The sequence below is a fragment of the Acomys russatus genome, chromosome 4 (assembly GCF_903995435.1).
Source record: "Acomys russatus chromosome 4, mAcoRus1.1, whole genome shotgun sequence".
Classification (NCBI taxonomy): domain Eukaryota; kingdom Metazoa; phylum Chordata; class Mammalia; order Rodentia; family Muridae; genus Acomys; species Acomys russatus.
The window spans coordinates 1,638,155-1,649,315 of record NC_067140.1 but is presented as its reverse complement, the minus strand read 5'-3'; the positions used below and the strand labels follow the sequence as shown (position 1 = coordinate 1,649,315).

The 11,161-nt window shown below is 50.4% G+C and overlaps 1 protein-coding gene across 3 annotated transcripts in view; it reads left to right on the top strand.

Moving 5' to 3' along the window:
- The first annotated feature begins 207 nt into the window (after positions 1-207).
- Hm13 (histocompatibility minor 13) overlaps positions 208-11,161 on the top strand; it is a 36,777-nt gene continuing 25,823 nt past the window's right edge. The window contains exons 1-2 of one of the 3 annotated variants that reach the window (XM_051143506.1): positions 208-516; positions 7,471-7,569. In XM_051143506.1, the coding sequence (XP_050999463.1) occupies positions 334-516; positions 7,471-7,569 (282 nt within the window). In that variant the 5' untranslated portion in view covers positions 208-333. The remainder of the gene's footprint in view (positions 517-7,470; positions 7,570-11,161) is intronic. The other 2 variants (XM_051143503.1, XM_051143504.1) reach the window with 2 other exon arrangements.

The window sequence follows — 11,161 nt, the reverse complement described above, 5'->3', positions numbered from 1 at the left end:
ATATAGCCTGGCACTGAAAAAATAGCCTACGACTAAGGGATGGGTCCTCAAATTTCAGGATGGATTACAGCCAGAGTGGTCCAGAGATCCTTTACGGGTTGGTCGCAAGTTGCTTAGCAACAAGCCGCCCCTCCCTCGGCGCCACTAGAGGGCGATCCGGCGCGGGTTAGCGTGAACGCGCGCGCGTTCACAGCGGGGCGCGGAAAGGCAAGGGAGGCGCGTCACTTCCTGTTTCTTTAGGGGAACGTGGCTTTCCCCGCAGTGCCTCGCCTTCCATCTGCGTTCGTGCTGCGGCGGCCGAAGCTGGAGTCGGAGCCCGAGCACAGCCTCGCCATGGATTCGGCCCTCAGCGACCCGCACAACGGCAGCGCCGAGGCAGGCAGCACGACCAACGGCACGACGCGGCCGCCCTCCACGCCCGAGGGCATCGCGCTGGCCTACGGCAGCCTTCTGCTCATGGCGCTGCTGCCCATCTTCTTCGGCGCCCTGCGCTCAGTGCGCTGCGCCCGCGGCAAGGTAGGGTCATGGTGAAAGCTGGCGCCTTCCACCCCCGTCCCGACTACAGCCCCCAATGACCTGTCCCCTCAGTCCCGATAGCCGCCCTCTCTCCCGTGTCACTCACCCGGGGCATCGATCCATTCCCTCCACCTGCGTTCACTTCTGTGTCTGGCCTTTGGGGTCCCAGGATCTGGCCACTCCCAGAAGCGGGGATTAGCATTGTCCTCAGCGGCCCTCAGGCAAATCCAGCCACATCCCCTCCCCCAGAGCCCCCTCCTTCATGTCACAGCTGGGAACACTGTCGGCCAGATCCCAGACACAAAGGCAGGCACTGCCTCCTCTGAGCCTGCCGAGCCCAGCCCCACCTGATGCTATGGCTATCAACGGCCAGCTGTTTCCATCTCACCAGGGGCAATCGATCACACCATTTGATGGCTTGGGTCCTTTGAAACAAAGCCCCAGTGTTCCTTACAGGTATGGCTCTGAAAGGCACCATCTTTTGTCATCCTTCTGCCAAGAGCCATGCCTGGCCACACCCACAGTTAATTGTAGCATCTTCATCCATCCCTAGGCCCTGATTTCTGTCTCCCTGAAATCACAGCTGCGTGTGTACCCGCCAGGAACTCTCGATCAGACCCTTCTCTGGCCTTAAAAACAAAGCCCAGAGGGGGGGAAGTGGCGCAGCCATTAAAGGCTCTTGCCGCCAAGCCTGATGACTTGAGTTAAATTTCAGGGACTCCAGTGGTGGAAGGAGAAACCCCAACTACTGCATGTTATTTTCTGACCTCACATAATCACACTAAGTAAATGTAAAGTCCTTTTTTTAAAAAAAATAAAATAAAATGGAAACCTGGCATTATGGCACACATTTGTAAACAAGGGAGCTGAGGCAGGAGAATCAAATATTCTAGGGCAGCTAGGCTACAGAGACCCATTTGCCCAGGGAGATAAAGGGGGTGGGGTGGGGGCATAGAGCAGCAGCGCTGGCTTCTTTTGTTCACTATGGCAAGTGGAACCAATTCTGGCCATCCAGTCTTTTTGGAATGTAGTACCTTGGTCTAGACATCTTTGGTTGATTTCTTCTCCCTACTTAACACCCTCAAAGTAGCCTTCCTCCCAGGCTCCGTTAAAACAAGTCCCTTTGCAAATTGAGCCTACTTGCTGAATAATGACCACTGTTGGACAGTTAGGGAGACTGAAGTGGACCCTATCCTTGCCCTTTTGTGACATCTAACTCTGTATATTCAGGGTGACTCCAGAACCTTCCACTCCCTCTCTCCCAAATCTCCCTACCCTATATTAAGCCACTGTAGCCCTGTCATCCTCTTTCCAAATGCCTCATAACGTACAATTCCCCACTGTTCCTCCCCCACCAAACCTGAAGGTGGCCTGGAGAGGAAGCTGCCTTACCCTGAGAGGGCCGACTCACAGGGCAGCTGGCACTCGTGAAACAGTTAAGATTCTCAGAACACCGAGAGGCTGAGAGCATACCGCCTTCCTCTCTGAGAATAGGAAAGCAACTGGTGGCTCCTTCTGGGCACATAGAGCACTCAGTCTGGACTCAGGCTGAAAGCCTGGGTGTGACCCATTTTCTTTGCTCCTCTGCTTTTTCTAGGCAGATTTCTGGTGTCCTTAGCCTCTCCCAGTACAATCAGGCAGATGTTTGATGCCAGGGGAAATTCTGAAACACAGAACAAGACAAAAGAGAAACAGGACAGCATGGCATAAGGCTAAGCAGCCTCTAAACATAGTGGTTCTCCTTGGTGCCTTCTGCACATGGACCACTCTCTGCAGAAAATACCTTCTAGGTAGCAGTGGTTTTTTGGATTGAAGCTATTATCGAAGATGAGGGATGCCACATAGATGAGCCAATCAGAGCCTTGTTACCAAGGAGTTCGGAAAGAGAGGTAAGGCAAGCATAGCAAAGTCTGTGATTTAAATGCAGCAGGCGCCTCGGTGGGCTAGAGAGACAGCACAGCGCATCTGTAACAGAGCAGGGCGGCATCCTGCTTGGATGAAATGTACAGTTCCAGCCAGGAGAGGGCATTCTTAAGCTGGGGAAAGCAAGAGCAGTAGCAAAGCAGGAAGGAAGGAGGCACTTCAGGAAACAGCAGGTGACTTGGTGTAGCTGGAGCAGAGGGTGTAGATAGAAGAAAGGGAGCCATAATGTCTGTTGTCGCTTCCAAGCATCATCCACAAGGAGGCTTCCTTAGAAAGATTGCGACTACAAAGGACCTGCGCATTCACAAGTGGCTTCCCAGCCCCAGTAGCTAGGACACCTGCCTTGATGCTCAAGCAGCAGGCAGAGCCAGTTTATCATGTCTGTTTGGAAAAAGAACTGAAAGTCTTTCTGCAGTTAGAGAATGCATCAGGTGGGCCCCTTCTAGACCAGGCCACCATCCTTGATGCAGATGCCTCTGAACACACACAAGTAGGGTTTTGTCCTGAGATATGAGCCAAATGACTCTTTTGTCCACCTTGCTCATTTGACAAGAGTAAAGACCCAGAAGCTTGGCACTTGCAACTGATACGCGACACCAAGGCCTACTGAGAAAGAGCACTCCAGGACAGTTCCCCTGGGGTCAACAGCATCCATAAAAGGCAGAGCGTGTTGTGAAATCCTGGGCAAAAGGTGAAATGTGTAGGAGTGTCAGAAGCCTGTGTCCCCCCCCCAAGGGGTCAATTCCTGCCAAGCAGGAGCTGCCTTGTACAGGCTCACTGGACTTTCACCTGTAGCAGAGAGGGATCTCTTAGCCACCAGGACTGGGCATCAGTTGTCAGGTCCTGGGTGAGGTGCCAGGTCTGCTGGGATAAGACACAGAATGTCCCATCAGCCAACTCGAGTGAATTCTGCTGTGTCTCCTGGAAGAGGCAGCAGGTGTCTTTGCACATGTGATTGAAAATTCAGCACACTGAGGATCGTAAACAGTAAAAAAAAGATAGCAAGAGCCCAGGAGAGGGACTTGGGTGCTGTGACAGGACGCACAGGGACCCTACAACCTTTCTGAGGAAGACTCCAGAAAGTAACGTAACACTTAAAATGGGTAATTTGCCGCTCATGTGCAGCAGTCTAGTGGTTGCTGAAGCATAGAGGAGAGCCACCTCAGAACTACGCCTTGGAAGTGACACACACCCAGCTACTTGTGGGACCTAGAGCTTTTTTGTTGTGACATTCCTGATCCAACCCAGGGCCTTACACGTACTAAACATATGCTATACCACCTGTATAGGCTATATCTCAGCCTGTGTTTTCTGCGTGTATGCGAATATATGCTTTTTGTATATGCACACAGGTAAGTCTATTACTATAAAGGGAGTTGTTCAGTACCTACTGCTCTGCACCCTGTTTTTCTTCAGCAGTGTAAATTAGTCATTTTCTATGTTGCAGCTGCCTCAGCCTTTTTGAAGTGAGGTAGCTCCCTGGTGCATGATGCAAAACGCCGTGGGTACATATGAACATCTCCCTCCCACCGTAGCTGCCCAACCTGGGACTTATTTATCCATCCATAGAAAGTGTGTTTCTTTAGACACCCAACTGTATGGATGCATCTGGAATGGTCCTTTTGGGGAAGTGGGGAGGGGGTTGGGTCTTGGTTTTGCTTTTGTCTTGATGGGGCTGGATCCTGCTGTGTTGCTCTGCCTGGCCTGTCCTTAGTCGGCAGCCCAGTGTGTCCTCTAACTCAGCACTCTTCCTGCCTCAACTTCCCCGGTGCTGAAACTGCAGGTGTGAGCAGGTGCCCACTGTACCCACAGTTTGTTCAGGGTACCAGTTCTGAAAGGGCAGAACTTGAACTTTCAGGAAATCAGATTCCGAATCAGAAAATCAAGATAGGCCCTGAGGAATGTTTAGCAAACTCTCCTGTTGATTCTGGTGCACACGCAAAAGATGAGAGCCACTAATTTAGAGACCTCTGCAATTTGATTTAGTCTTTATCCACTACAAACCATGCTGAAATCAATATCCTTACACAAGAAAAGTTTCTTGAAATTGGCTTATTGAGTCAAACTCTGCCTTAATCTCGTCTTAGTGTCTACAAAAATGGTCTGCCCTGGAGGTTGCAGCCATTCACTGGCCTGCAGGCAGGTGCAGGTGTCAGAGGAAGGAGACACAAAACGGCCAGTGCAGTTGATGAAGCCAGCTTGGAGGGTGGGGGATGACAGATGGGGAGAAGGTAAGTTCAAGGCATTGGCCAGGAGAGTGAGTGTGGGTGAGTGCAAGAGACCCCAGGGCCTCAATCTGGATAGATAATAATAAAGTGGCCCAGGAATTCCAAGCTATCTCTGGGGTGTGGTCAGGAATAAGTCCTTCTGGGGCTCTTGGCGATGCCAGTGGCCCAGAACTGGGCATTGGACTCCGTCTGTTGCTTTGGCTTCCACCCTGGTATCTGAATACCCAGGATGCTGAAAGCTAAATCTGTCTCAGCTGTTTGTGAAGCTTTTTTCCCCATTAATTTTTTTCATTGTGTTTGGCTTAAAAGGCCAAATCAAATTGGTAGTGAATCTTAATAAGTTGTAGTATTTTTTTTTTTTGTAACTACAAAGATGTTCAGCCTGGCAGTGGTGACACACGCCTTTGATCCCAGCACTCAGGAGACAGGGAGAAGCAGGTAAATCTCTTGAATTTGAGGCCAGACTAGTCTACAGAGGGAGTTCCAGGACAGCCAGGGCTTCCCAGAGACACCCTGTTTCTAAAAACAAGCAAAGAAGGAACTGTTCTAGCCGGCCATGGTGGCACACGCCTTTAATCCCAGCACACGGGAGGCCGAGGCAGGTGGATCACTGTGAGTTCGAGGCCAGCCTAGTCTACAAAGTGAGTCCAGGACAGCCAAGGCTACACAGAGAAACTCTGTCTCGAAAAAACAAAACAACAAAAGAAAAGGAATTATTCTTTTCTTCAGGATTCTGAGTCTTTGGAAGACCACAGGCCTCCTTAGCGTGACCATCAGTCTTCAAGTAGAACTCTCCAGAGAGGAAGGTAGCACGGCCACCAGCCACCAGCTGCCTGGGCTTGATCCCTGGCTTGCTCATTCACTGTCTGTTTTACACTAAGCAAGAATCTCATGTGTTAAAAGTATCTGCTGGGTGGCACTTTCCATAAGAAAGAACTCTCCTTATTTAAATTTTTAAAAAGTCCCTGTTGGGGGCAGGGGCTTTGCACAAAGCTCCTGGGACACTCCTGGCTCATAGAAAGGGCTCAGTAAATGCTCTCCTTCTGTTACTACCAGTCAGATCGCAAGGCTCTCACTCTGACTCAACACTGCAGCATGAGGTATTTATAACCGGCACCCACAGAGGAGACCAGATTCCTCTGTTTGGTGAAGCATCTGTCCAACCTTGGTTTGTCATCGAATAACATGAAGCCTCTTCCTGCCCTGGGACGGGGCTGAACTGAAAGGCATTTGTGGAAATGAGCCATAGCCCTGGTTTGCAGGGAAGCCACAAAGGCCTGAATGTGCTTTCGAGCTCCAGGCAGGCCTCTCTGTGCAGTCTGCCTGAGAACTGCCCCACTGTGTATACAGAGCAAATACCCCCACACAGATGGCCTTTATTGGGCCTCTGTTGCATTCCAGACCCTGTGTCTGGCTCTCAAGGCTTTAAAAGACATCTGTTGTGACCACCTGTGGCACTTGCTTCCCTGCAGAAAGTGTTGGCTTAGCCGCGTACATAGTGATAGAAACAGCACATAGGCTTGAAGAATGACTTGAGGCTCTATGCGGGCACTGGAGTCCTGGTTTTGCAGGCAAGGGCAGTGAAGGCTCTGAGAGAGAGTCACCATCCCAAAATGCAGCTAGGAGGCTGCTGGGCCTCCTGACCTTAGCACAGGCTCTCTAACCATTTGGCTTTCATACTACGTTACCAGCACATGTGTCCACACTGCATTGTGCCCTCTATTTAAGCTGTCAAGACTGTAGCCCCCTTGCCTGGGGATTCACTGAGGAGGGGGGGATGTCTAGCTGATTTTGTACCCACACTGCTGCTACACAGGAAATGTATTCAAGGTGTGGAGGGGATACACAGAGGCAAGGTCCCGCCCAGGTGTCACTGCACTGCTGACGAGAACAGAAGCCACGGGCTGGCAGGAAAGAGAAAGGACACCGGGCCTCCCTATTGAGAGTGCCCATGTCTCCCCCATCCTGGTAAACTATGGGGAGATTCATAGGGCGATGGCTGCCTTTTAGCCTTGACAGCTCCTCGGCCCTGCGGGGTGGGGGTGGGGCACATGTTCACTTCACAGGGTGACGGTTTGACTTTTCCCCATGCTCTGTATGTGTCCTAGTCTCCACTCAGCCTCTTAGCGGGTACACATGCGCGTGCGCCCACTCGCGCACACACACGGGCACACACACCACACCACTCTGAGGTAAGTAAAGCCAAAGATTGTCACTGTTTTCGACAGGAGTAAATGGAGACTGCGCCACGAATATCTGTAGGGAAGATTCCCAGTCTCACTAATGTAGGCCAGGCTGGCCTTGAATTCACAGAGAATCAATCACCTGCCTCCACCTCCACCTCGCCTCTGCCTCCTGAGTGCCGGGGTTAAGGGTGTACCACCAGCCCTGTGTTGAAAGTTCTTTAATGCAAATGTAAGCTAAAATTGTGCTACAAATAGACTTTGACTTAAATTCTATAAAACTGGTGTGATCCTTATGCTACACTGTTGCTCCATTTTCATTTATTTTCCATATTTACAATTCTAAAATGTTTTTGTCTTATTTTCAGTCCTTTTGTGTATAAATATTTATCTTTTGTCAGCTCCTTATTGGTGCCATATTTTTGCTAACTATAACATCTGTCATTATAAACCTCTGTGGTGGAGGGAATACCATTAGCAAAAGCCTTGAGATGGGGATTGTGGGGCCCCTTGAGACATCAAAGTGAACCAGCATGAAGGGAGACAGAGAACTGCTGAAGCCTCGTGTTCCAGCAGCGCACGGCCATGGTGGCTCAGCTGCACCCTTCCTCTCTCTCTAGAGCTCTTCAGACATGCCAGAAACCATCACCAGCCGGGACGCCGCCCGCTTCCCCATCATCGCCAGCTGCACTCTCTTGGGACTCTACCTCTTTTTCAAAGTAAGTCCTTTGCTGCCTAGATGACTTTATTGAATGCATGGTCATTTTTAGAGAACAGCAGAGATAACTCCACACTGGCATAGAAGACTTCGGTGCCCAGATATATCTTCCTTGAGTATTTGCAGTAAGATTCCAGGTCAAACAGGGTCTCCATTTGCAATTGGACAGACAATGCCAAATTCCTTTGTGGAAGTGGTAGTGATGGCAGGAGTGGGGCTGCTGAGAGCCAAGGCTTTCTGCGTGCCAAGCACATTTTTGTGCCTCTGAGCTGCACCCTCACCCTGTATCAGACTGCACTGTTTTACCTTCCCACTGTCTTCCCTCCCCTGCACCAGCCAGCACCAAAACTTAATTTTACCAGTATGAGTCAGGGAAAAACCCAACTTCTAATACCTGTTTTATGGTGCATTTGATCACTTTTTAAATTTTTATTTTATTTAGTGTATATGAATGTTTTGCCTGCGTGTATGTATGTGTGCCACATGCATGCCTGGTTCCTGAGGAGGTGGTGATCCTTCATGTGGGTATGAGAATCGAACCCTTGTCCTTTGCAAGAACAACAAGTGCTCTTAATCACTGAACCAACTTTCCAGCCCCACTTTTTAAAACATTTAATTTACTTTGGGGGTTATATATGCTATGTCATATGTGCTAAGGTCTGAAGAACACTTGCAGGAGTTGGTTCTTTCTATCCACTTGCTGAGTTTCAGGAATCAAACTCGGGTCTTCAGGCTTGACAGTAAGCTCCATTGCTCATGGAGCCATCCCAGGAGCCCTGCCTCAGTTCTGACATGAATATTCGTTCTTTCCTGGTTTCAGAATACCCCACAAGCAAATACACCACACTTGACTGATTGGATCTCTCTCCCTCTCTTTAAGCAGAATGTCACTGATTTTTACTCTTAAAATCTCAGGATATATTCCTGGTTATTCTTGAGTGTTCTCTGGTTTTGAGTTCTGGTTTTCCTTTGTTTCCTGGACCTCAGATGAAAACTGTACCTATCAAAGGCCTTGGTTTAGAGCCCACTCTGCTCAAAGCCCTGGCTTTTTGTTTCTCCTTTTGCCCCTAATGCTCACTTCCATTTTCCATCTTCATTTCCCTCTCTCCCAGAAGCCCTTGCTCTATAGTCCCACTGGTGTATCTGTGTGATCAGAGTTGACCCGTCAGGTAGCAGTATGAAGTGGGCTCTCTAGGCTCCCTCTCAGTCCCACATTGTCATCCACTGTCCTGCCGTGACTGCTGCCTCTGACTTGGCTGGAGCCATGTCTCCAGTCTCTTGCACTGAGGACACATCTAGCCTCTTGCCTCCAGACTTTCTCACATTTTAAAAAATATTTAGTTTAGTTCTTAATTCATTTAATGTTTAATTCTTCCCTTAGGCCAGTTGCTGCCCCCCTTCCCCCCAAGGATTTCTAAGATCAAAAGGTGTGAACTTGTCTAAGGTTTTGCATTGCTTAGTCTGTTCTCTCTGGGCAGGTGGGCCCAGCAGAAGCTCTTCCCGTGTCCCTAGAGTGTCCCTTGTGGAACAATGTGGCCACCATGCCCCATTGGAACTCTAGCCATATGGTTCTGTGGTTTGTGTAACAAGAAAAGGCCACTTTGGTGGCATTTATTCAGCCCCCTTTCCTTCCTTCCTGCTTTCTAGCTTCCTGTTCTCAGGCTCTAAGTCACCTAGGTGACTAGGTGCCACCAGTGCAATAAGACTGCTCCCTGTGGTGACTTCCTTCTTCTGTGTCCTCATAACTGTGACTTGACAACATCCAGAGATGCCGATGAAATCCCTTCCATCTTCGCTTGTGTATTCCATCCTAACCCCAGAATAGCCACATGCCCGTGGGTCTCCCTGTCTCCTCTCCCTGCAGCTCCCACAAGTATAAGTCCCTTCTTCTCAAGGTCCTTTCTGGGGGACCGCCCATCTTTCTTGGCCACCAGTTATCTTGTAAATGAGAAGTGAGTTCCCATTACCTGACTTGGCTTGCTGGCTAGTCAGTCATTCTGAATTTAGGTCTTGTGCTAGTCACTGAGCAATAATACACCAGATTGTGAAGCATGGAACCAGACCATTGTAAGCACCTCCTGCCAGAGCCCATAGTACGTAGTGTGTGTACACACACACACATACACACACACCCTGCTCAGCCAGGAACAGTGGGAGTCCTTTTGCGCATGCACGCACGCGCACGCACACACACACACACACACACACACACACCCAGCCAGGAACAGTGGGAATCCTTTTGCCCTGCCCCTTTTCTCTGCCCTCTGAGTATCCAGCGCCTCTGCACATCCTGCTGGTCCAGGAGAGACTGGACTCTGCTTCTCCTCAGCTCCCCTTTAGTCTAGGGCACAGCGCTCTCTGCTGGCTTATGCAGCACCTCTTCTCCCTGGGCACTCTGCCTCCACTCTTGCTATGTATGCACAGCAGCAGTAGGGTCCCCTCGGGCCCTGAAATCATGCCACTGCCTGCGACCTTCAGTTGTGCTTGGTGAATCTGAACTCTGTCATGGTACGACAGAGCCTGGCACCCTTTGGCTCCCAGTGTCCTTTGAGATTCTTTCTTTCCCATCAGCGTGTGGACCCTGACGATGCCTTATTCCTCACTGAATGGCTAGTTGCTGGCACAGTACCCTGCACACAGTAGACAGGAAATGCAGCCAAATTGCCAGCTGGGGGTCATTCACTTTCCTGCTCAGTGCTGAAAGCTGATGAAAGAAGAGTTGGGGTGGCTTAGGTAAGGGGAAAAGAGAAACATCTCAGCAGCCCAAGAGCACACACCCAGGCTGCCTGGGAATAGGAGTGAGGCTGCCACGTGTGAATCACACCCAGTGTGTGGCAGGACAGTGATTTACAGCCTCCATTGGGAGGGCCTACATGGCCTTCCCACTCATGGGAACAGCATGCAAACAAAGGGAAACAGTGGCAAGGCTTGAAGTCGAGAGTGATATGATGTTTCACCAGATAACTCCAAGTCTTACTCAAGCAGTGTGGTCTACATACAACACAAGAAAAGCACATCCCTTCCTCCCACCTAAGAGAACATGGTGATCAGTGTAGTAGAGGCTGCAGCAGGCACAGGTCAATACAGTGCAGCCTTCCCAGGTTCCAGCTAGCTTTGAAGCACTGTGACAGAAGATTTCTGTTTCCCTGCAGATGGTAAGGCAAGGACGTAGCAGTCAGGGCCTGGTACCCCACCTCCCAGCTGCCATCACAGCTCGGGGCGGCAGTGCCCGGAAGGGCTGGTACCCCACCTTCTGGCTGCCATCACAGGCTCGGGGTGGCAGTGCCCGGAAGGCCTGGTACCCCACCTTCTGGCTGCCATCGCAGGCTCGGGACAGCAGTGCTCGGAAGGGCTGGTCTGACGAGTGCAGCGCGAGAACCTTGAGATCTTGGAACAAGCATGCTCGGGGCCTGGTGGCCACTTTGAAAGGACTCCCGGATTTTTGAGCGGGAAGAAGGAACCACTGAAGAATGAATTCTCTGGGTCTGACATTGTTCTTGGGTTTGATTTCAGATTCTTCCACTGTTTCTCTAGGACTGCCATCAAAGACCCTGGGCACATAGAGTAATTGACCTTCTTTCTCCAGGTGGTAA